The sequence below is a fragment of the Oncorhynchus nerka genome, unplaced genomic scaffold, assembly GCF_034236695.1.
Source record: "Oncorhynchus nerka isolate Pitt River unplaced genomic scaffold, Oner_Uvic_2.0 unplaced_scaffold_1067, whole genome shotgun sequence".
Taxonomy (NCBI): Eukaryota; Metazoa; Chordata; class Actinopteri; order Salmoniformes; family Salmonidae; genus Oncorhynchus; species Oncorhynchus nerka.
This window is the reverse complement of record NW_027040247.1, coordinates 18682-45397: the sequence shown is the minus strand read 5'-3', so window position 1 is coordinate 45397 and position 26716 is coordinate 18682. Positions and strand designations below refer to the sequence as shown.

The following is a 26716-nucleotide window of genomic DNA, read 5'->3' as shown; positions in this document are numbered from 1 at the left end:
CTAGTTATTTTAATTTGAGATCATATAACATTTAACAAACAAACTGCAGGAAAATACAGTACAATAGTAAACAATAAAACCAACAAGAATGTCAAAGCAACTCAAACCAATGTCCTACTTCATTCTAAGACAGATAAAGAACATACATTAAAAAACAATCTGATTAAAGACCTCATATATACTGAGTGTATAAAACCCCTTACCCTCAATTTGTCAGGACATGGACTCTACAAGGAGTCAAAGGCGTTCCACAGGGGTGCTGGCCCATTTTGACTCGAATGCTTCCTACAGTTGTGTTCATGGACCATTCTTGATACACACAGGAAATGGTTGAGTGTGAAAAACCCAGCAGCGTTGCAGTTCTCAATACAAACCAGTCCTCTTGGCAGCTACTACCAGAGCTAGCAGAGTTCAAGGGCACTTAATGTTTTGTCTTACCCATTCACCCTCTGAAAGGCGCACACACACAATCAATGTCTCAAGGCTTAAAAACTTTTAAACCTGTTTCCTCCCCTTCATCTACACTGATGGATTTAACAAGTGACATCAATAAGGGATCATAGCTTTCACCTGGTCAGTCTATGTCAAAGAGAGAGCAGGTGTTCATAATGTTTTGTACACTCAGTGTATATACTTCATTTCATTAAAACTAAGACAATTAAAAAGTACTGACTGTATTTGTCAACACAACCTGTAGTGATATAAAATCCAAACTACACTGACCTGACAACCTGTAAAAAACATTTCAGTCTGAGCCAAGTACATGAAAGTGAGTAAATATACTTCTTTCTAGAACTCCAGATAAAGTAGAGAGATGTCAATAACCTTTGTCACTTTGCCTAATGTTTGGCCCAGGCATGAGTTCAGAGGGTTTGATTGATTGATAGAATGCAGTTTAGAATACAATATCCTGAGTGTCAGTCTGTTACTGCTTTCTTGTCAACTCCTTTTTTTACATGACAATGAATGACAAGGGTATGTTCTCAATTGCATATTCCTCAAGTCCTCTCTCCTCGTCTCCTTCTCAAAAAACAATTGAAGGAGAAGGTCAGAGGGAAGAGAAGGAGACGGGAGAGTGGGTGCGAGGACTATGCAATTGAGAATGCAACTCTTCCAGTTTACATGTGAAGCTTAGAATGAGTGTTTTTTGGCGGGAAATTATTATTCTTGGTCAAACACTCCAGGTCATGAATGTCTAAAACTAGATAGAAAGGATGTAGAAATTATAATGGACCTATATATTTATATACATTATAATGAACCTATATATTTATATACATTATAATGGACCTATATATTTTAAAATATCTGCACTTTTTCTGGCCCAGAAATTGATTTGGACAAACAAATCGATCCCCAAAAAATCTGTTTGGCCCTCAAGCAAAAAAGTTTGCCCATGCCTGCTTTAGAACACATTCTACAGTTCAGAATGGATCTCTGTGACTTTAGAATACATTCTAGAGTTTAGAATGGATCTCTGTGACTTTAGAACACATTCTAGAGTTTAGAATGTATTTCTGTGACTTTAGAACACATTCTAGAGTTTAGAATGTATTTCTGTGACTTTAGAACACATTCTAGAGTTCAGAATGTATTTCTGTGGATGCGGTCCTGTTCCATCTGAGACTTGGCCTTCTTCTTGAGCAGCAGGATGTGTTCAGAAAACTCCCTCACAGCCCCCAGGCCTGCAGCACTGTGGCAGGAGTATTTAGCAGCGTTGATCGCCACCACTGGGGTGTCCCGGGGTACTGCACTCAGCCCAGCAAGGTTCAGACAGTCAACATCTGGTGCATCATTACCTGTAGGAGGGAGAGATGAAGGGATGAAATGGAGGTGTGAGATTCATTTGTATTTTATTTTAAATATATTTAAGTGTCCATAAGGTGGTTATGGAAGTATTTTAAGAATGAGCTGATCTTGGACTACAGGAAAAGGCGGGCCAAACAGGCCCCCATTAAGAAGATTTAGCATGGGTCCCCAGATCCTCAAAAAGTTCTACAGCTGCACCATCGAGTGCATTGTGACCGGTTAATCACCGCCTGGTATGGCACCTGCTTGGCATCTGAACGTAAAGTGCTACAGAGGGTAGTGCGTACGGCCTAGTACATCACTGGGCCCAAGCTTCCTGCCATCCAGGACCTATATACTAGAGGAAAGAGGAATGGCCCAAAAATTGTCAATGACTCCAGTTACCCAAGTCATAGACTGTTCTCTCTGCTACCGCACGGCAAGCGGTACCGGAGCGCCAAATCTAGGACCAAAAGGCTCCTTAACAGCTTCCACCCCAAAGCAATAAGACTGCTGAACAATTCATCTATTTACATTGGCACCCCAAACAACACCAATACTGATACAGGGAACACACAGGGAAGTAGACAGAAATAGGGAAGGCAATCAACAAATGAAAGGAGTCCAGGTGAGTCCAATGATGCGCTGCTGCGTGTGATGGTGACCGATGGTGAAGTGTAGGTGTGTGTAACGATGGTGACAGGTGTGCAAAATGAAGGCAGTCTGGCGCCCGAGAGGGAGAGCAGGAGCAGGCAAGTTATTTAATCAGTGAAGAACTTACAATCACTTCCTGGCAAGAGATAACGCAGGGATGAGAGGAGATAGATGGAGAGAGATGAAGGGTTGAGAAGAGAGAGAAATTACCACTGTAGCCAGGTTTTGTTTCACAAGTGTAATTTCGCAATGAATTTGTCTACTTTCAACTTTTTATTTTTTGAAAACCTGATTGGAATACGTTTTATTTAGGAGGAATAGGTCTGAGTTCTAGAGACCTACAGAGCTGCGTTGTGTGGATGTCACGCTTCTCAGTAACAGAGGGGCGGTCTGGCGACGGGTGGGGGACAGTACTTATCGAAGGTAAATCTGAACCACTTTCAGTTCAACTCTTTTATGCCTGAATGTAGGCAAAAATTAAGAAAATTCAATGTTTAGACTTAATGCATCATAAAAATATTGATATTGCATTTATCCATGAATCTCATTTGCGAGTAATATTCATCGCTTACAGGACAAGGTGTATAGCGTAGCGTTGCTGCTTCGACTAGTGGAGCCTCTAAGTCCAAAGGCATTGTTATTTTGATTAAAACGAATATAACTTTATTTATCGAAAAGACTAGCAAGGATACTTCAAGCCGCTTAGCTTCCATTTACACGTCTATGGCAAGAAAGTAGCATTTGTGTCTATCTATGCACCCGCTGTTTTTGAGGACAGCTTTTTCGCTGGGCTTACCAATAAATTGTTATCACTTTCAGAGTACGAATTGGTCATAGGTGCAGATATGAATGCAGCTTTCGATCTCAACCTTGATAGATTCACACATTAGTGTGGATGACTAAAGCATCATTAGTGTTGAATGCAATGACGGAACATCTCAGTATCTCTGTGTGGCCAGTTCAGAATCCGGGCATCAAAGATTATACCTGTTCTTCTGCATATCACAAATCATACTCTAGAATTGATTGTTTTCTATTCTCTAAGTATGTGCGTCATGCCAATATAAATATTTCCTGCGATGCTTTCAGATCATAATCCCCTGGTTACCCAAGTGGATGTGAGCTTTAAGGTAAATAAAACAAAACGTTGGCATTTTAATATGACCCTTCTTCAAAAAGAATTGTCTGTGGCTGAATTTCAATTTGCATTCTTAGCAAAAGACAAGGACTCTAGAAGACCCCAGGTTTACATGGATGGCTACTACAGGGTTTATCACAGACTTTACATCTTATGCATCTCACCTCAATAAAGCCAGGAATCATAGAATCAAGTTATTGGAGAAAACATTTAAAATCACTTCAGCAAAACCTGAAAAGGAATTACTCAAATAATGTCAGCAATGATTTGAGGGTGGTTAAACAAGGAGGAGAGCAGTGTTCATCATGCATAGAGTGAGGCAGAACTATAATTTTAATAGGAGCAAACCAAGCAGGTTTCTAGCATTAAAATTGAAACGAAGTGAATCATGTACTTCTATAGAATCTATTCAATCCCTGGTTAAAGGCTTACTTTCTGATCCACAGGAAAGTAATGCAACATTTCAGTCTTTTTACCAGGAGTTATATACATCTTCTATCCAGGTTGAACCAGACAAATGCAGTTTTTAGATAATCTTGATTTGCACGTGGAGAAGCAATCTGTGGATCTGGGCCGCCCCATCTCATTAGAGGAACTGGAGTCAGCACTGAAAGGTGCTAAAAAGGGGAAATCACCTGTCCCGGATGGCATTCCACCTGAGCTGTTACAACAAACACCTGTCCCGGATGGCATTCCACCTGAGCTGTTACTACAAATCACCTGGCCCTGATGGCATTTCACCTGGACTGTTACTACAAAAAACCTGTCCCGGATGGCATTCCATCTGAGCTGTTACTACAAATCACCTGGCCCGGATGGCATTCCACCTGAGCTGTTACTACAAATCACCTGGCCCGGATGGCATTCCACCTGAGCTGTTACTACAAAGCACCTGTCCCGGATGGCATTCCACCTGAGCTGTTACTACAAATCACCTGTCCCGGATCGCATTCCACCTGAGCTGTTACTACAAATCACCTGGCCCGGATGGCATTCCACATGAGCTGTTACTACAAATCACCTGGCCCAGATGGCATTCCACCTGAGCTGTTACTACAAATCACCTGTCCCTGATGACATTTCACCTGGACTGTTACTACAAAACACCTGTCCCGGATGGCATTCCACCTGAGCTGTTACTACAAACCACCTGGCCCGGATGGCATTCCACCTGAGCTGTTACTACAAATCACCTGTCCCTGATGGCATTTCACCTGGACTGTTACTACAAAACACCTGTCCCGGATGGCATTCCACCTGAGCTATTACTACAAATCACCTGTCCCGGATCGCATTCCACCTGAGCTGTTACTACAAACCACCTGGCCCGGATGGCATTCCACATGAGCTGTTACTACAAATCACCTGGCCCAGATGGCATTCCACCTGAGCTGTTACTACAAATCACCTGTCCCTGATGGCATTTCACCTGGACTGTTACTACAAAACACCTGTCCCGGATGGCATTCCACCTGAGCTGTTACTACAAACCACCTGGCCCGGATGGCATTCCACCTGAGCTGTTACTACAAATCACCTGTCCCTGATGGCATTTCACCTGGACTGTTACTACAAAACACCTGTCCCGGATGGCATTCCACCTGAGCTATTACTACAAATCACCTGTCCCGGATCGCATTCCACCTGAGCTGTTACTACAAATCACCTGGCCCGGATGGCATTCCACATGAGCTGTTACTACAAATCACCTGGCCCAGATGGCATTCCACCTGAGCTGTTACTACAAATCACCTGCCCCTGATGGCATTTCACCTGGACTGTTACTACAAAACACCTGTCCCGGATGGCATTCCACCTGAGCTGTTACTACAAATCACCTGTCCCGGATCGCATTCCACCTGAGCTGTTACTACAAATCACCTGGCCCGGATGGCATTCCACATGAGCTGTTACTACAAATCACCTGGCCCGGATGGCATTCCACCTGAGCTGTTACTACAAATCACCTGGCCCGGATGGCATTCCACCTGAGCTATTACTACAAAGCACCTGTCCCGGATGGCATTCCACCTGAGCTGTTACTACAAAGCACCTGTCCCGGATGGCATTCCACCTGAGCTGTTACTACAAATCACCTGTCCCTGATGGCATTCCACCTGAGCTGTTACAACAAATCACCTGTCCAGGATGGCATTCCACCTGAACTGTTACTACAAATCACCTGTCCCGGATCGCATTCCACCTGAGCTGTTACTACAAATCACCTGGCCCGGATGGCATTCCACCTGAGCTATTACTACAAAGCACCTGTCCCGGATGGCATTCCACCTGAGCTGTTACTACAAAGCACCTGTCCCGGATGGCATTCCACCTGAGCTGTTACTACAAATCACCTGTCCCTGATGGCATTCCACCTGAGCTGTTACAACAAATCACCTGTCCAGGATGGCATTCCACCTGAACTGTTACTACAAATCACCTGTCCCGGATCGCATTCCACCTGAGCTGTTACTACAAATCACCTGGCCCGGATGGCATTCCACCTGAGCTGTTACTACAAATCACCTGGCCCGGATGGCATTCCACCTGGACTGTTACTACAAAACACCTGTCCCGGATGGCATTCCACCTGGACTGTTACTACAAAACACCTGTCCCGGATGGCATTCCACCTGAACTGTTACTACAAATCACCTGTCCCGGATGGCATTCCACCTGAACTGTTACTACAAATCACCTGTCCCGGATCGCATTCCACCTGAGCTGTTACTACAAAGCACCTGGCCCGGATGGCATTCCACCTGAGCTGTTACTACAAATCACCTGGCCCGGATGGCATTCCACCTGAGCTATTACTACAAAGCACCTGTCCCGGATGGCATTCCACCTGAGCTGTTACTACAAAGCACCTATCCCGGATGGAATTCCACCTGAGCTGTTACTACAAAGCACCTATCCCGGATGGAATTCCACCTGAGCTGTTACTACAAATCACCTGGCCCAGATGGCATTCCACCTGAGCTGTTACTACAAATCACCTGCCCCTGATGGCATTTCACCTGGACTGTTACTACAAAACACCTGTCCCGGATGGCATTCCACCTGAGCTGTTACTACAAATCACCTGTCCCGGATCGCATTCCACCTGAGCTGTTACTACAAATCACCTGGCCCGGATGGCATTCCACATGAGCTGTTACTACAAATCACCTGGCCCGGATGGCATTCCACCTGAGCTGTTACTACAAATCACCTGGCCCGGATGGCATTCCACCTGAGCTATTACTACAAAGCACCTGTCCCGGATGGCATTCCACCTGAGCTGTTACTACAAAGCACCTGTCCCGGATGGCATTCCACCTGAGCTGTTACTACAAATCACCTGTCCCTGATGGCATTCCACCTGAGCTGTTACAACAAATCACCTGTCCAGGATGGCATTCCACCTGAACTGTTACTACAAATCACCTGTCCCGGATCGCATTCCACCTGAGCTGTTACTACAAATCACCTGGCCCGGATGGCATTCCACCTGAGCTATTACTACAAAGCACCTGTCCCGGATGGCATTCCACCTGAGCTGTTACTACAAAGCACCTGTCCCGGATGGCATTCCACCTGAGCTGTTACTACAAATCACCTGTCCCTGATGGCATTCCACCTGAGCTGTTACAACAAATCACCTGTCCAGGATGGCATTCCACCTGAACTGTTACTACAAATCACCTGTCCCGGATCGCATTCCACCTGAGCTGTTACTACAAATCACCTGGCCCGGATGGCATTCCACCTGAGCTGTTACTACAAATCACCTGGCCCGGATGGCATTCCACCTGGACTGTTACTACAAAACACCTGTCCCGGATGGCATTCCACCTGGACTGTTACTACAAAACACCTGTCCCGGATGGCATTCCACCTGAACTGTTACTACAAATCACCTGTCCCGGATGGCATTCCACCTGAACTGTTACTACAAATCACCTGTCCCGGATCGCATTCCACCTGAGCTGTTACTACAAAGCACCTGGCCCGGATGGCATTCCACCTGAGCTGTTACTACAAATCACCTGGCCCGGATGGCATTCCACCTGAGCTATTACTACAAAGCACCTGTCCCGGATGGCATTCCACCTGAGCTGTTACTACAAAGCACCTATCCCGGATGGAATTCCACCTGAGCTGTTACTACAAATCACCTGTCCCTGATGGCATTCCACCTGAGCTGTTACAACAAATCACCTGTCCAGGATGGCATTCCACCTGAACTGTTACTACAAATCACCTGTCCCGGATCGCATTCCACCTGAGCTGTTACTACAAATCACCTGGCCCGGATGGCATTCCACCTGAGCTATTACTACAAAGCACCTGTCCCGGATGGCATTCCACCTGAGCTGTTACTACAAAGCACCTGTCCCGGATGGCATTCCACCTGAGCTGTTACTACAAATCACCTGTCCCTGATGGCATTCCACCTGAGCTGTTACAACAAATCACCTGTCCAGGATGGCATTCCACCTGAACTGTTACTACAAATCACCTGTCCCGGATCGCATTCCACCTGAGCTGTTACTACAAATCACCTGGCCCGGATGGCATTCCACCTGAGCTGTTACTACAAATCACCTGGCCCGGATGGCATTCCACCTGGACTGTTACTACAAAACACCTGTCCCGGATGGCATTCCACCTGGACTGTTACTACAAAACACCTGTCCCGGATGGCATTCCACCTGAACTGTTACTACAAATCACCTGTCCCGGATGGCATTCCACCTGAACTGTTACTACAAATCACCTGTCCCGGATCGCATTCCACCTGAGCTGTTACTACAAAGCACCTGGCCCGGATGGCATTCCACCTGAGCTGTTACTACAAATCACCTGGCCCGGATGGCATTCCACCTGAGCTATTACTACAAAGCACCTGGCCCGGATGGCATTCCACCTGAGCTGTTACTACAAAGCACCTGTCCCGGATGGCATTCCACCTGAGCTGTTACTACAAAACACCTGGCCCGGATGGCATTCCACCTGAGCTGTTACTACAAATCACCTGGCCCGGATGGCATTTCACCTGAGCTGTTACTACAAATCACCTGGCCCGGATGGCATTCCACCTGAGCTGTTACTACAAATCACCTGTCCCTGAATGCATTTCACCTGGACTGTTACTACAAAACACCTGTCCCGGATGGCATTCCACCTGAGCTATTACTACAAATCACCTGTCCCGGATCGCATTCCACCTGAGCTGTTACTACAAATCACCTGGCCCGGATGGCATTCCACATGAGTTGTTACTACAAATCACCTGGCCCAGATGGCATTCCACCTGAGCTGTTACTACAAATCACCTGTCCCTGATGGCATTTCACCTGGACTGTTACTACAAAACACCTGTCCCGGATGGCATTCCACCTGAGCTGTTACTACAAATCACCTGTCCCGGATCGCATTCCACCTGAGCTGTTACTACAAATCACCTGGCCCGGATGGCATTCCACATGAGCTGTTACTACAAATCACCTGGCCCGGATGGCATTCCACCTGAGCTGTTACTACAAATCACCTGGCCCGGATGGCATTCCACCTGAGCTATTACTACAAAGCACCTGTCCCGGATGGCATTCCACCTGAGCTGTTACTACAAAGCACCTGTCCCGGATGGCATTCCACCTGAGCTGTTACTACAAATCACCTGTCCCTGATGGCATTCCACCTGAGCTGTTACAACAAATCACCTGTCCAGGATGGCATTCCACCTGAACTGTTACTACAAATCACCTGTCCCGGATCGCATTCCACCTGAGCTGTTACTACAAATCACCTGGCCCGGATGGCATTCCACCTGAGCTATTACTACAAAGCACCTGTCCCGGATGGCATTCCACCTGAGCTGTTACTACAAAGCACCTGTCCCGGATGGCATTCCACCTGAGCTGTTACTACAAATCACCTGTCCCTGATGGCATTCCACCTGAGCTGTTACAACAAATCACCTGTCCAGGATGGCATTCCACCTGAACTGTTACTACAAATCACCTGTCCCGGATCGCATTCCACCTGAGCTGTTACTACAAATCACCTGGCCCGGATGGCATTCCACCTGAGCTGTTACTACAAATCACCTGGCCCGGATGGCATTTCACCTGGACTGTTACTACAAATCACCTGGCCCGGATGGCATTCCACCTGGACTGTTACTACAAAACACCTGTCCCGGATGGCATTCCACCTGGACTGTTACTACAAAACACCTGTCCCGGATGGCATTCCACCTGAACTGTTACTACAAATCACCTGTCCCGGATGGCATTCCACCTGAACTGTTACTACAAATCACCTGTCCCGGATCGCATTCCACCTGAGCTGTTACTACAAAGCACCTGGCCCGGATGGCATTCCACCTGAGCTGTTACTACAAATCACCTGGCCCGGATGGCATTCCACCTGAGCTATTACTACAAAGCACCTGGCCCGGATGGCATTCCACCTGAGCTGTTACTACAAAGCACCTGTCCCGGATGGCATTCCACCTGAGCTGTTACTACAAAGCACCTGGCCCGGATGGCATTCCACCTGAGCTGTTACTACAAATCACCTGGCCCGGATGGCATTTCACCTGAGCTGTTACTACAAATCACCTGGCCCGGATGGCATTCCACCTGAGCTGTTACTACAAATCACCTGGCCCGGATGGCATTCCACCTGGACTGTTACTACAAAACACCTGTCCCGGATGGCATTCCACCTGAACTGTTACTACAAACACCTGTCCCGGATGGCATTCCACCTGGACTGTTACTACAAAACACCTGTCCCGGATGGCATTCCACCTGAACTGTTACTACAAACACCTGTCCCGGATGGCATTCCACCTGAACTGTTACTACAAATCACCTGTCCCGGATCGCATTCCACCTGAGCTGTTACTACAAATCACCTGTCCCTGATGGCATTCCACCTGAGCTGTTACAACAAATCACCTGTCCCGGATGGCATTCCACCTGAACTGTTACTACAAAACACCTGTCCCGGATCGCATTCCACCTGAGCTGTTACTACAAAACACCTGGCCCGGATGGCATTCCACCTGAACTGTTACTACAAATCACCTGGCCCGGATGGCATTCCACCTGGACTGTTACTACAAAACACCTGTCCCGGATGGCATTCCACCTGGACTGTTACTACAAAACACCTGTCCCGGATGGCATTCCACCTGAGCTGTTACTACAAATCACCTGTCCCGGATGGCATTCCACCTGAACTGTTACTACAAATCACCTGTCCCGGATCGCATTCCACCTGAGCTGTTACTACAAAGCACCTGGCCCGGATGGCATTCCACCTGAGCTGTTACTACAAATCACCTGGCCCGGATGGCATTCCACCTGAGCTATTACTACAAAGCACCTGGCCCGGATGGCATTCCACCTGAGCTGTTACTACAAAGCACCTGTCCCGGATGGCATTCCACCTGAGCTGTTACTACAAAGCACCTGGCCCGGATGGCATTCCACCTGAGCTGTTACTACAAATCACCTGGCCCGGATGGCATTTCACCTGAGCTGTTACTACAAATCACCTGGCCCGGATGGCATTCCACCTGAGCTGTTACTACAAATCACCTGTCCCTGATGGCATTTCACCTGGACTGTTACTACAAAACACCTGTCCCGGATGGCTTTCCACCTGAGCTGTTACTACAAACCACCTGGCCCGGATGGCATTCCACCTGAGCTGTTACTACAAATCACCTGTCCCTGATGGCATTTCACCTGGACTGTTACTACAAAACACCTGTCCCGGATGGCATTCCACCTGAGCTATTACTACAAATCACCTGTCCCGGATCGCATTCCACCTGAGCTGTTACTACAAATCACCTGGCCCGGATGGCATTCCACATGAGCTGTTACTACAAATCACCTGGCCCAGATGGCATTCCACCTGAGCTGTTACTACAAATCACCTGTCCCTGATGGCATTTCACCTGGACTGTTACTACAAAACACCTGTCCCGGATGGCATTCCACCTGAGCTGTTACTACAAATCACCTGTCCCGGATCGCATTCCACCTGAGCTGTTACTACAAATCACCTGGCCCGGATGGCATTCCACATGAGCTGTTACTACAAATCACCTGGCCCGGATGGCATTCCACCTGAGCTGTTACTACAAATCACCTGGCCCGGATGGCATTCCACCTGAGCTATTACTACAAAGCACCTGTCCCGGATGGCATTCCACCTGAGCTGTTACTACAAAGCACCTGTCCCGGATGGAATTCCACCTGAGCTGTTACTACAAATCACCTGTCCCTGATGGCATTCCACCTGAGCTATTACAACAAATCACCTGTCCAGGATGGCATTCCACCTGAACTGTTACTACAAATCACCTGTCCCGGATCGCATTCCACCTGAGCTGTTACTACAAATCACCTGGCCCGGATGGCATTCCACCTGAGCTGTTACTACAAATCACCTGGCCCGGATGGCATTTCACCTGAACTGTTACTACAAATCACCTGTCCCGGATGGCATTCCACCTGGACTGTTACTACAAATCACCTGTCCCTGATGGCATTCCACCTGAGCTGTTACTACAAATCACCTGGCCAGATGGCATTCCACCTGAGCTGTTACTACAAAACACCTGTCCCGGATGGCATTCCACCTGAGCTGTTACTACACATCACCTGTCCCTGATGGCATTCCACCTGGACTGTTACTACAAATCACCTGGCCCGGATGGCATTCCACCTGAGTTGTTACTACAAATCACCTGTCCCTGATGGCATTTCACCTGGACTGTTACCACAAAACACCTGTCCCGGATGGCATTCCACCTGAGCTGTTACTACAAAACACCTGTCCCGGATGGCATTCCACCTGAGCTGTTACTACAAATCACCTGTCCCTGATGGCATTCCACCTGGACTGTTACTACAAATCACCTGGCCCGGATGGCATGCCACCTGGACTGTTTCAACAAATCACCTGTCCCTGATGGCATTCCACCTGGACTGTTACTACAAAGCACCTGTCCCGGATGGCATTCCACCTGAGCTGTTACTACAAATCACCTGTCCCTGATGGCATTCCACCTGAGTTGTTACAACAAATCACCTGTCCAGGATGGCATTCCACCTGAACTGTTACTACAAATCACCTGTCCCGGATCGCATTCCACCTGAGCTGTTACTACAAATCACCTGGCCCGGATGGCATTCCACCTGAGCTATTACTACAAAGCACCTGTCCCGGATGGCATTCCACCTGAGCTGTTACTACAAAGCACCTGGCCCGGATGGCATTCCACCTGAGCTGTTACTACAAATCACCTGGCCCGGATGGCATTCCACCTGAGCTATTACTACAAAGCACCTGGCCCGGATGGCATTCCACCTGAGCTGTTACTACAAAGCACCTGTCCCGGATGGCATTCCACCTGAGCTGTTACTACAAAGCACCTGGCCCGGATGGCATTCCACCTGAGCTGTTACTACAAATCACCTGGCCCGGATGGCATTTCACCTGAGCTGTTACTACAAATCACCTGGCCCGGATGGCATTCCACCTGAGCTGTTACTACAAATCACCTGTCCCTGAATGCATTTCACCTGGACTGTTACTACAAAACACCTGTCCCGGATGGCATTCCACCTGAGCTATTACTACAAATCACCTGTCCCGGATCGCATTCCACCTGAGCTGTTACTACAAATCACCTGGCCCGGATGGCATTTCACCTGAGCTGTTACTACAAATCACCTGGCCCGGATGGCATTCCACATGAGCTGTTACTACAAATCACCTGGCCCGGATGGCATTCCACCTGAGCTGTTACTACAAATCACCTGGCCCGGATGGCATTCCACCTGAGCTGTTACTACAAAGCACCTGTCCCGGATGGCATTCCACCTGAGCTGTTACTACAAATCACCTGTCCCTGATGGCATTCCACCTGAGCTGTTACAACAAATCACCTGTCCAGGATGGCATTCCACCTGAACTGTTACTACAAATCACCTGTCCCGGATCGCATTCCACCTGAGCTGTTACTACAAATCACCTGGCCCGGATGGCATTCCACCTGAGCTGTTACTACAAATCACCTGGCCCGGATGGCATTTCACCTGAACTGTTACTACAAATCACCTGTCCCGGATGGCATTCCACCTGGACTGTTACTACAAATCACCTGTCCCTGATGGCATTCCACCTGAGCTGTTACTACAAATCACCTGGCCAGATGGCATTCCACCTGAGCTGTTACTACAAAACACCTGTCCCGGATGGCATTCCACCTGAGCTGTTACTACACATCACCTGTCCCTGAAGGCATTCCACCTGGACTGTTACTACAAATCACCTGGCCCGGATGGCATTCCACCTGAGCTGTTACTACAAAACACCTGTCCCGGATGGCATTCCACCTGAGCTGTTACTACAAATCACCTGTCCCTGATGGCATTTCACCTGGACTGTTACCACAAAACACCTGTCCCGGATGGCATTCCACCTGAGCTGTTACTACAAAGCACCTGTCCCGGATGGCATTCCACCTGAGCTGTTACTACAAAACACCTGTCCCGGATGGCATTCCACCTGAGCTGTTACTACAAATCACCTGTCCCTGATGGCATTCCACCTGGACTGTTACTACAAATCACCTGGCCCGGATGGCATTCCACCTGGACTGTTTCAACAAATCACCTGTCCCTGATGGCATTCCACCTGGACTGTTACTACAAAGCACCTGTCCCGGATGGCATTCCACCTGAGCTGTTACTACAAATCACGTGTCCCTGATGGCATTCCACCTGAGCTGTTACAACAAATCACCTGTCCAGGATGGCATTCCACCTGAACTGTTACTACAAATCACCTGTCCCGGATCGCATTCCACCTGAGCTGTTACTACAAATCACCTGGCCCGGATGGCATTCCACCTGAGGTATTACTACAAAGCACCTGTCCCGGATGGCATTCCACCTGAGCTGTTACTACAAAGCACCTGGCCCGGATGGCATTCCACCTGAGCTGTTACTACAAATCACCTGGCCCGGATGGCATTCCACCTGAGCTATTACTACAAAGCACCTGGCCCGGATGGCATTCCACCTGAGCTGTTACTACAAAGCACCTGTCCCGGATGGCATTCCACCTGAGCTGTTACTACAAAGCACCTGGCCCGGATGGCATTCCACCTGAGCTGTTACTACAAATCACCTGGCCCGGATGGCATTTCACCTGAGCTGTTACTACAAATCACCTGGCCCGGATGGCATTCCACCTGAGCTGTTACTACAAATCACCTGTCCCTGAATGCATTTCACCTGGACTGTTACTACAAAACACCTGTCCCGGATGGCATTCCACCTGAGCTATTACTACAAATCACCTGTCCCGGATCGCATTCCACCTGAGCTGTTACTACAAATCACCTGGCCCGGATGGCATTCCACATGAGCTGTTACTACAAATCACCTGGCCCAGATGGCATTCCACCTGAGCTGTTACTACAAATCACCTGTCCCTGATGGCATTTCACCTGGACTGTTACTACAAAACACCTGTCCCGGATGGCATTCCACCTGAGCTGTTACTACAAATCACCTGTCCCCGGATCGCATTCCACCTGAGCTGTTACTACAAATCACCTGGCCCGGATGGCATTCCACATGAGCTGTTACTACAAATCACCTGGCCCGGATGGCATTCCACCTGAGCTGTTACTACAAATCACCTGGCCCGGATGGCATTCCACCTGAGCTATTACTACAAAGCACCTGTCCCGGATGGCATTCCACCTGAGCTGTTACTACAAAGCACCTGTCCCGGATGGCATTCCACCTGAGCTGTTACTACAAATCACCTGTCCCTGATGGCATTCCACCTGAGCTGTTACAACAAATCACCTGTCCAGGATGGCATTCCACCTGAACTGTTACTACAAATCACCTGTCCCTGATGGCATTCCACCTGAGCTGTTACTACAAATCACCTGTCCCTGATGGCATTCCACCTGAGCTGTTACAACAAATCACCTGTCCAGGATGGCATTCCACCTGAACTGTTACTACAAAGCACCTGTCCCGGATCGCATTCCACCTGAGCTGTTACTACAAATCACCTGGCCCGGATGGCATTCCACCTGAGCTGTTACTACAAATCACCTGGCCCGGATGGCATTTCACCTGGACTGTTACTACAAATCACCTGGCCCGGATGGCATTCCACCTGGACTGTTACTACAAAACACCTGTCCCGGATGGCATTCCACCTGGACTGTTACTACAAAACACCTGTCCCGGATGGCATTCCACCTGAACTGTTACTACAAATCACCTGTCCCGGATGGCATTCCACCTGAACTGTTACTACAAATCACCTGTCCCGGATCGCATTCCACCTGAGCTGTTACTACAAAGCACCTGGCCCGGATGGCATTCCACCTGAGCTGTTACTACAAATCACCTGGCCCGGATGGCATTCCACCTGAGCTATTACTACAAAGCACCTGGCCCGGATGGCATTCCACCTGAGCTGTTACTACAAAGCACCTGGCCCGGATGGCATTCCACCTGAGCTGTTACTACAAATCACCTGGCCCGGATGGCATTCCACCTGAGCTATTACTACAAAGCACCTGGCCCGGATGGCATTCCACCTGAGCTGTTACTACAAATCACCTGGCCCGGATGGCATTCCACCTGAGCTGTTACTACAAATCACCTGGCCCGGATGGCATTCCACCTGGACTGTTACTACAAAACACCTGTCCCGGATGGCATTCCACCTTAACTGTTACTACAAACACCTGTCCCGGATGGCATTCCACCTGAACTGTTACTACAAATCACCTGTCCCGGATCGCATTCCACCTGAGCTGTTACTACAAATCACCTGTCCCTGATGGCATTCCACCTGAGCTGTTACAACAAATAACCTGTCCCGGATGGCATTCCACCTGAACTGTTACTACAAAACACCTGTCCCGGATCGCATTCCACCTGAGCTGTTACTACAAAATACCTGGCCCGGATGGCATTCCACCTGAACTGTTACTACAAATCACCTGGCCCGGATGGCATTCCACCTGGACTGTTACTACAAAACACCTGTCCCGGATGGCATTCCACCTGGACTGTTACTACAAAACACCTGTCCCGGATGGCATTCCACCTGAGCTGTTACTACAAATCACCTGTCCCGGATGGCATTCCACCTGAACTGTTACTACAAATCACCTGTCCCGGATCGCATTCCACCTGAGCTGTTACTACAAAGCACCTGGCCCGGATGGCATTCCACCTGAGCTGTTACTACAAATCACCTGGCCCGGATGGCATTCCACCTGAGCTATTACTACAAAGCACCTGGCCCGGATGGCATTCCACCTGAGCTGTTACTACAAAGCACCTGTCCCGGATGGCATTCCACCTGAGCTGTTACTACAAAGCACCTGGCCCGGATGGCATTCCACCTGAGCTGTTACTACAAATCACCTGGCCCGGATGGCATTTCACCTGAGCTGTTACTACAAATCACCTGGCCCGGATGGCATTCCACCTGAGCTGTTACTACAAATCACCTGTCCCTGATGGCATTTCACCTGGACTGTTACTACAAAACACCTGTCCCGGATGGCTTTCCACCTGAGCTGTTACTACAAACCACCTGGCCCGGATGGCATTCCACCTGAGCTGTTACTACAAATCACCTGTCCCTGATGGCATTTCACCTGGACTGTTACTACAAAACACCTGTCCCGGATGGCATTCCACCTGAGCTGTTACTACAAATCACCTGTCCCGGATCGCATTCCACCTGAGCTGTTACTACAAATCACCTGGCCCGGATGGCATTCCACATGAGCTGTTACTACAAATCACCTGGCCCGGATGGCATTCCACCTGAGCTGTTACTACAAATCACCTGGCCCGGATGGCATTCCACATGAGCTGTTACTACAAAGCACCTGTCCCGGATGGCATTCCACCTGAGCTGTTACTACAAAGCACCTGCCCCGGATGGCATTCCACCTGAGCTGTTACTACAAATCACCTGTCCCTGATGGCATTCCACCTGAGCTGTTACTACAAATCACCTGTCCCTGATGGCATTCCACCTGAGCTGTTACAACAAATCACCTGTCCAGGATGGCATTCCACCTGAACTGTTACTACAAATCACCTGTCCCGGATCGCATTCCACCTGAGCTGTTACTACAAATCACCTGGCCCGGATGGCATTCCACCTGAGCTGTTACTACAAATCACCTGGCCCGGATGGCATTTCACCTGAACTGTTACTACAAATCACCTGGCCCGGATGGCATTCCACCTGGACTGTTACTACAAAACACCTGTCCCGGATGGCATTCCACCTGGACTGTTACTACAAAACACCTGGCCCGGATGGCATTTCACCTGAACTGTTACTACAAATCACCTGGCCCGGATGGCATTCCACCTGGACTGTTACTACAAAACACCTGTCCCGGATGGCATTCCACGTGGACTGTTACTACAAAACACCTGTCCCGGATGGCATTCCACCTGAACTGTTACTACAAATCACCTGGCCCGGATGGCATTCCACCTGAGCTATTACTACAAAGCACCGGTCCCGGATGGCATTCCACCTGAGCTGTTACTACAAAGCACCTGTCCCGGATGGCATTCCACCTGAGCTGTTACTACAAATCACCTGTCCCTGATGGCATTCCACCTGAGCTGTTACAACAAATCACCTGTCCAGGATGGCATTCCACCTGAACTGTTACTACAAATCACCTGTCCCGGATCGCATTCCACCTGAGCTGTTACTACAAATCACCTGGCCCGGATGGCATTCCACCTGAGCTGTTACTACAAATCACCTGGCCCGGATGGCATTTCACCTGAACTGTTACTACAAATCACCTGGCCCGGATGGCATTCCACCTGGACTGTTACTACAAAACACCTGTCCCGGATGGCATTCCACCTGGACTGTTACTACAAAACACCTGTCCCGGATGGCATTCCACCTGAACTGTTACTACAAAACACCTGTCCCGGATGGCATTCCACCTGAACTGTTACTACAAATCACCTGTCCCGGATCGCATTCCACCTGAGCTGTTACTACAAAGCACCTGGCCCGGATGGCATTCCACCTGAGCTGTTACTACAAATCACCTGGCCCGGATGGCATTCCACCTGAGCTATTACTACAAAGCACCTGGCCCGGATGGCATTCCACCTGAGCTGTTACTACAAAGCACCTGTCCCGGATGGCATTCCACCTGAGCTGTTACTACAAAGCACCTGTCCCGGATGGCATTCCACCTGAGCTGTTACTACAAATCACCTGTCCCTGATGGCATTCCACCTGGACTGTTACTACAAATCACCTGTCCCTGATGGCATTCCACCTGAGCTGTTACAACAAATCACCTGTCCAGGATGGCATTCCACCTGGACTGTTACTACAAATCACCTGTCCCGGATCGCATTCCACCTGAGCTGTTACTACAAATCACCTGGCCCGGATGGCATTCCACCTGAGCTGTTACTACAAATCACCTGGCCCGGATGGCATTCCACCTGAGCTGTTACTACAAATCACCTGGCCCGGATGGCATTCCACCTGAGCTGTTACTACAAATCACCTGGCCGGATGGCATTCCACCTGAGCTGTTACTACAAACCACCTGGCCCGGATGGCATTCCACCTGAGCTGTTACTACAAATCACCTGGCCCAGATGGCATTCCACCTGAGCTGTTACTACAAATCACCTGTCCCTGATGGCATTTCACCTGGACTGTTACTACAAAACCCCTGTCCCGGATGGCATTCCACCTGAGCTGTTACTACAAAACACCTGTCCCGGATGGCATTCCACCTGAGCTGTTACTACAAATCACCTGGCCCGGATGGCATTCCACCTGAGCTGTTACTACAAATCACCTGGCCCGGATGGCATTTCACCTGAGCTGTTACTACAAATCACCTGGCCCGGATGGCATTCCACCTGAGCTGTTACTACAAATCACCTGGCCCGGATGGCATTCCACCTGGACTGTTACTACAAAACACCTGTCCCGGATGGCATTCCACCTGAACTGTTACTACAAACACCTGTCCCGGATGGCATTCCACCTGAACTGTTACTACAAATCACCTGTCCCGGATCGCATTCCACCTGAGCTGTTACTACAAAGCACCTGGCCCGGATGGCATTCCACCTGAGCTATTACTACAAAGCACCTGGCCCGGATGGCATTCCACCTGAGCTGTTACTACAAAGCACCTGGCCCGGATGGCATTCCACCTGAGCTGTTACTACAAAGCACCTGTCCCGGATGGCATTCCACCTGAGCTGTTACTACAAATCACCTGTCCCTGATGGCATTCCACCTGGACTGTTACTACAAATCACCTGTCCCTGATGGCATTCCACCTGAGCTGTTACTACAAATCACCTGGCCCGGATGGCATTTCACCTGAACTGTTACTACAAATCACCTGGCCCGGATGGCATTCCACCTGGACTGTTACTACAAAACACCTGTCCCGGATGGCATTCCACCTGGACTGTTACTACAAAACACCTGGCCCGGATGGCATTTCACCTGAACTGTTACTACAAATCACCTGGCCCGGATGGCATTCCACCTGGACTGTTACTACAAAACACCTGTCCCGGATGGCATTCCACCTGGACTGTTACTACAAAACACCTGTCCCGGATGGCATTCCACCTGAACTGTTACTACAAATCACCTGGCCCGGATGGCATTCCACCTGAGCTGTTACTACAAAGCACCTGTCCCGGATGGCATTCCACCTGAGCTGTTACTACAAATCACCTGTCCCTGATGGCATTCCACCTGAGCTGTTACAACAAATCACCTGTCCAGGATGGCATTCCACCTGAACTGTTACTACAAATCACCTGTCCCGGATCGCATTCCACCTGAGCTGTTACTACAAATCACCTGGCCCGGATGGCATTCCACCTGAGCTGTTACTACAAATCACCTGGCCCGGATGGCATTTCACCTGAACTGTTACTACAAATCACCTGGCCCGGATGGCATTCCACCTGGACTGTTACTACAAAACACCTGTCCCGGATGGCATTCCACCTGGACTGTTACTACAAAACACCTGTCCCGGATGGCATTCCACCTGAACTGTTACTACAAAACACCTGTCCCGGATGGCATTCCACCTGAACTGTTACTACAAATCACCTGTCCCGGATCGCATTCCACCTGAGCTGTTACTACAAAGCACCTGGCCGGATGGCATTCCACCTGAGCTGTTACTACAAATCACCTGGCCCGGATGGCATTCCACCTGAGCTATTACTACAAAGCACCTGGCCCGGATGGCATTCCACCTGAGCTGTTACTACAAAGCACCTGTCCCGGATGGCATTCCACCTGAGCTGTTACTACAAAGCACCTGTCCCGGATGGCATTCCACCTGAGCTGTTACTACAAATCACCTGTCCCTGATGGCATTCCACCTGGACTGTTACTACAAATCACCTGTCCCTGATGGCATTCCACCTGAGCTGTTACAACAAATCACCTGTCCAGGATGGCATTCCACCTGGACTGTTACTACAAATCACCTGTCCCGGATCGCATTCCACCTGAGCTGTTACTACAAATCACCTGGCCCGGATGGCATTCCACCTGAGCTGTTACTACAAATCACCTGGCCCGGATGGCATTCCACCTGAGCTGTTACTACAAATCACCTGGCCCGGATGGCATTCCACCTGAGCTGTTACTACAAATCACCTGGCCCGGATGGCATTCCACCTGAGCTGTTACTACAAACCACCTGGCCCGGATGGCATTCCACCTGAGCTGTTACTACAAATCACCTGGCCCAGATGGCATTCCACCTGAGCTGTTACTACAAATCACCTGTCCCTGATGGCATTTCACCTGGACTGTTACTACAAAACCCCTGTCCCGGATGGCATTCCACCTGAGCTGTTACTACAAAACACCTGTCCCGGATGGCATTCCACCTGAGCTGTTACTACAAATCACCTGGCCCGGATGGCATTCCACCTGAGCTGTTACTACAAATCACCTGGCCCGGATGGCATTTCACCTGAGCTGTTACTACAAATCACCTGGCCCGGATGGCATTCCACCTGAGCTGTTACTACAAATCACCTGGCCCGGATGGCATTCCACCTGGACTGTTACTACAAAACACCTGTCCCGGATGGCATTCCACCTGAACTGTTACTACAAACACCTGTCCCGGATGGCATTCCACCTGAACTGTTACTACAAATCACCTGTCCCGGATCGCATTCCACCTGAGCTGTTACTACAAAGCACCTGGCCCGGATGGCATTCCACCTGAGCTGTTACTACAAATCACCTGGCCCGGATGGCATTCCACCTGAGCTATTACTACAAAGCACCTGGCCCGGATGGCATTCCACCTGAGCTGTTACTACAAAGCACCTGGCCCGGATGGCATTCCACCTGAGCTGTTACTACAATGCACCTGTCCCGGATGGCATTCCACCTGAGCTGTTACTACAAATCACCTGTCCCTGATGGCATTCCACCTGGACTGTTACTACAAATCACCTGTCCCTGATGGCATTCCACCTGAGCTGTTACTACAAATCACCTGGCCGGATGGCATTCCACCTGAGCTGTTACTACAAAACACCTGTCCCGGATGGCATTCCACCTGAGCTGTTACTACACATCACCTGTCCCTGATGGCATTCCACCTGGACTGTTACTACAAATCACCTGGCCCGGATGGCATTCCACCTGAGCTGTTACTACAAATCACCTGTCCCTGATGGCATTTCACCTGGACTGTTACTACAAAACACCTGTCCCGGATGGCATTCCACCTGAGCTGTTACTACAAATCACCTGTCCCGGATCGCATTCCACCTGAGCTGTTACAACAAAACACCTGTCCTGGATGGCATTCCACCTGAACTGTTACTACAAACACCTGTCCCTGATGGCATTCCACCTGAGCTGTTACAACAAACCACCTGGCCCGGATGGCATTCCACCTGAGCTGTTACTAAAAATCACCTGGCCCAGATGGCATTCCACCTGAGCTGTTACTACAAATCACCTGTCCCTGATGGCATTTCACCTGGACTGTTACTACAAAACACCTGTCCCGGATGGCATTCCACCTGAGCTGTTACTACAAAACACCTGTCCCGGATGGCATTCCACCTGAGCTGTTACTACAAATCACCTGGCCCGGATGGCATTCCACCTGAGCTGTTACTACAAATCACCTGGCCCGGATGGCATTCCACCTGAGCTGTTACTACAAAGCACCTGTCCCGGATGGCATTCCACCTGAGCTGTTACTACAAAACACCTGTCCCGGATGGCATTCCACCTGAGCTGTTACTACAAATCACCTGTCCCTGATGGCATTCCACCTGGACTGTTACTACAAATCACCTGGCCCGGATGGCATTCCACCTGGACTGTTTCAACAAATCACCTGTCCCTGATGGCATTCTACCTGAGCTGTTACAACAAAACACCTGGCCGGATGGCATTCCACCTGAGCTGTTACTACATTTTGGGGGAATTTTAGGACCAGTATTATTGGAGTAAATTCATTAGGCCATCGACAGGTTTTTTTTTCATGAGCATACTAACTCTGCATTAATCTCTCTACTGCCAAGGAAAGGGAACGATCACACAGACTGTGCAAATTATCGTCCGATATATTTAATTAATTCGGACCAAAAATTGTATTGAAAAGTATTAAAAGTATTTGGATAAGTTGATACACATGGACCAGTCAGGTTTTGTGAAAGGTCTCCTTGCAGCTGACAATGTCAGACGATGAATGCATGTAATACATGAAGCACAACAGCTGAACACGCCGTGTGCTGTGCTGTCTCTAGATGCTGAGAAGGCTTTGACAGGCTTGATTGGCAGTACTTGTGGGCTGTTTTGGAGAAATTTGGTTTTGGAAAGAATTTTATTGATATGGTTTGTGTGTTATATACTAACACTGTTGCCATGGTTTCTACTAATGGCGTACACTCAAGTCCATTCCCTATTTTTCAGGGATGTAGACAAGGAGACGGCCTATCCCCTACGTTATTCATTTAGTCGCTAGAGCCTTTAGCACAACATCTACGGCAGAATGTAGTGGGGCTTCTCCTACACTGATTACATCCTCCTCTCATACCATATCACTATATGCAGACGATATTCTCTATCAAAAATTCAATCTCCTCTTTATTATCCACATTTGTCCGGGTATAAAATAAATTGGACAAAATCAGCATTAATGTTACTGAATGAAGCGGCCAAAAGTTTCACTTCCCTCAACAATTCCTATGAAAACACAGCTCTTGTATTTGGGTATAAGTATACAAACATCCCAAACATGGTCTGGTGAAGTTTAATTATGTCAAGATGAACGAGAAGGAAGGAAGGAAGGAAGGAAGGAAGGGAGTTGAACGGGATTTAACAGTTTGGGAGAAGTTATCTGCTTTTTTTACAAACTAGGGGCAGCTTCCATAAAGATGAATGTGTTTCTACATATTAGTTTCCTGAGCATGATGAACCCACTCCAGCCACCCTAGTCATAGACTGTTCTTTCTGCTACCCCACGGCAAGCGGTACCGGAGCGCCAAGTCTAGGTCCAAGAGGCTTCTAAACAGCTTCTACTCCTAAACCATAAGACTCCTGAACATCTAATCAAATGGCTACCCAGACTATTTGCATTGCCCCCCCCCCTTCTACACTGCTGCTACTCTCTGATATTATCTATGTATAGTCACTTTAATAACTCTACCTACATCTACATATTACCTCGACTAACCAGTTCCCCTGCAAATCAAATTTATTTGTCACATACACATGGTTAGCAGATGTTAATGCGAGTGTAGCGAAATGCTTGTGCTTCTAGTTCCGACAATGCAGTGATAACCAACAAGTAATCTAACTAACAATTCCAAAACTACTGTCTTATACACAGTGTAAGGGGATAAGGAATATGTACATAAGGATATATGAATGAGTGATGGTACAGAGCAGCATACAGTAGATGGTATCGAGTACAGTATATACATATGAGATGAGTATGTAGACAAAGTAAACAAAGTGGCATAGTTAAAGTGGCTAGTGACATAAGAATGCAGTCGATGATCTAGAGTACAGTATATACATATGCATATGAGATGAATAATGTAGGGTAAGTAACATTATATAAGGTAGCATTGTTTAAAGTGGCTAGTGATATATTTACATCATTTCCCATCAATTCCCATTATTAAAGTGGCTGGAGTTGGGTCAGTGTCAATGACAGTGTGTTGGCAGCAGCCACTCAATGTTAGTGGTGGCTGTTTAACAGTCTGATGGCCTTGAGATAGAAGCTGTTTTTCAGTCTCTCGGTCCCAGCTTTGATGCACCTGTACTGACCTCGCCTTCTGGATGATAGCGGGGTGAACAGGCAGTGGTTCGGGTGGTTGATGTCCTTGATGATCTTTATGGCCTTCCTGTAACATCGGGTGGTGTAGGTGTCCTGGAGGGCAGGTAGTTTGCCCCGGTGATGCGTTGTGCAGACCTCACTACCCTCTGGAGAGCCTTACGGTTGAGGGCGGAGCAGTTGCCGTACCAGGCGGTGATACAGCCCGCCAGGATGCTCTCGATTGTGCATCTGTAGAAGTTTGTGAGTGCTTTTGGTGACAAGCCGAATTTCTTCAGCCTCCTGAGGTTGAAGAGGCGCTGCTGCGCCTTCTTCACGACGCTGTCAGTGTGAGTGGACCAATTCAGTTTGTCTGTGATGTGTATGCTGAGGAACTTAAAACTTGCTACCCTCTCCACTACTGATCCATCGATGTGGATAGGGGGGTGTTCCCTCTGCTGTTTCCTGAAGTCCACAATCATCTCCTTAGTTTTGTTGAGTGTGAGGTTATTTATATGCACATTGACTCTGTACCGGTACCCCCTGTATATAGCCTCGCTATTGTTATTTTACTGCTGTTCTTTAATTATTTGTTACTTTGATTTATTATTCTTATTTTTATTTATTATAACTGCATAGTTGATTAAGGGCATGTATGTAATAATTCCACTGTAAGGTTACACCTGTTGTATTCGGAGGATGTGACAAAATAACATTTGATTTGATTTCCATCTCAGAAGGGCTCCAAATAAATAACTTCATACGTTTTGATTGACATGAACGCAAAAGTATTACTCAAAATAGAATGTTAAGATTCCACTATATTACAAACTGTACTATAAAACTAAAATGAATTAGTAATAGTGAAAATGAATTAGTAATAGCAGTTGTAGCAGTAGTAGTAGTAGTCGTAGTAAATTGTTAAATGAAAAGAACAGTGTGTTTACCCATATAGGCGACCTCCTTCCAGTCCAGATCCCTGTTGTCCATCATGGCTGTGACCTCACCCTGGATGTCCTTACCCAGCTGCCTGACCTCGCAGCCTGTTCTCTGGGATAGATTGTCAGCCAGGGCCTTGGTCACAGGGTCCTCACCGGACGAGATCAAGATCACCTGGAGGAGACAGAATAAAACAAATGTCTAGGCTCTGTGTTTTGTATGGGAGCTCTGTTTTGTATGGGAGCTCTGTTTTGTATGGGAGCTCTGTTTTGTATGGGAGCTCTGTTTTGTATGGGAGCTCTGTTTTGTATGGAAGCTCTGTTTTGTATGGAAGCTCTGTTTTGTATGGAAGCTCTGTTTTGTATGGAAGCTCTGTTTTGTATGGGAGCTCTGTTTTGTATGGGAGCTCTGTTTTGTATGGGAGCTCTGTTTTGTATGGAAGCTCTGTTTTGTATGGGAGCTCTGTTTTGTATGGGAGCTCTGTTTTGTATGGGAGCTCTGTTTTGTATGAGAGCTCTGTTTTGTATGAGAGCTCTGTTTTGTATGGAAGCTCTGTTTTGTATGGAAGCTCTGTTTTGTATGGAAGCTCTGTTTTGTATGGAAGCTCTGTTCTTTATGGAAGATCTGTTCTTTATGGAAGCTCTGTTCTTTATGGAAGCTCTGTTCTTTATGGAAGCTCTGTTCTATGTATTGTACAGACTGAGTGTAAGGAGGAAATATCAGTTCATATTCAGTTCAGAGTGATTAACACAATGTTTAACATACAGTAT

General features: G+C 48.2%; 1 protein-coding gene across 1 annotated transcript; it reads right to left on the bottom strand.

Annotated features, from left to right (window-relative positions):
- LOC135570164 (N-acylneuraminate cytidylyltransferase-like) lies at positions 1-26120 on the bottom strand (the record flags this gene model as incomplete). The annotated part of the gene is made up of 2 exons (XM_065016240.1): positions 1-1799; positions 25955-26120. Coding segments are annotated over 2 exons (381 nt in total), but the record flags the coding sequence as incomplete, so codon positions are not given.
- Between the last annotated feature and the right edge of the window lie 596 nt (positions 26121-26716).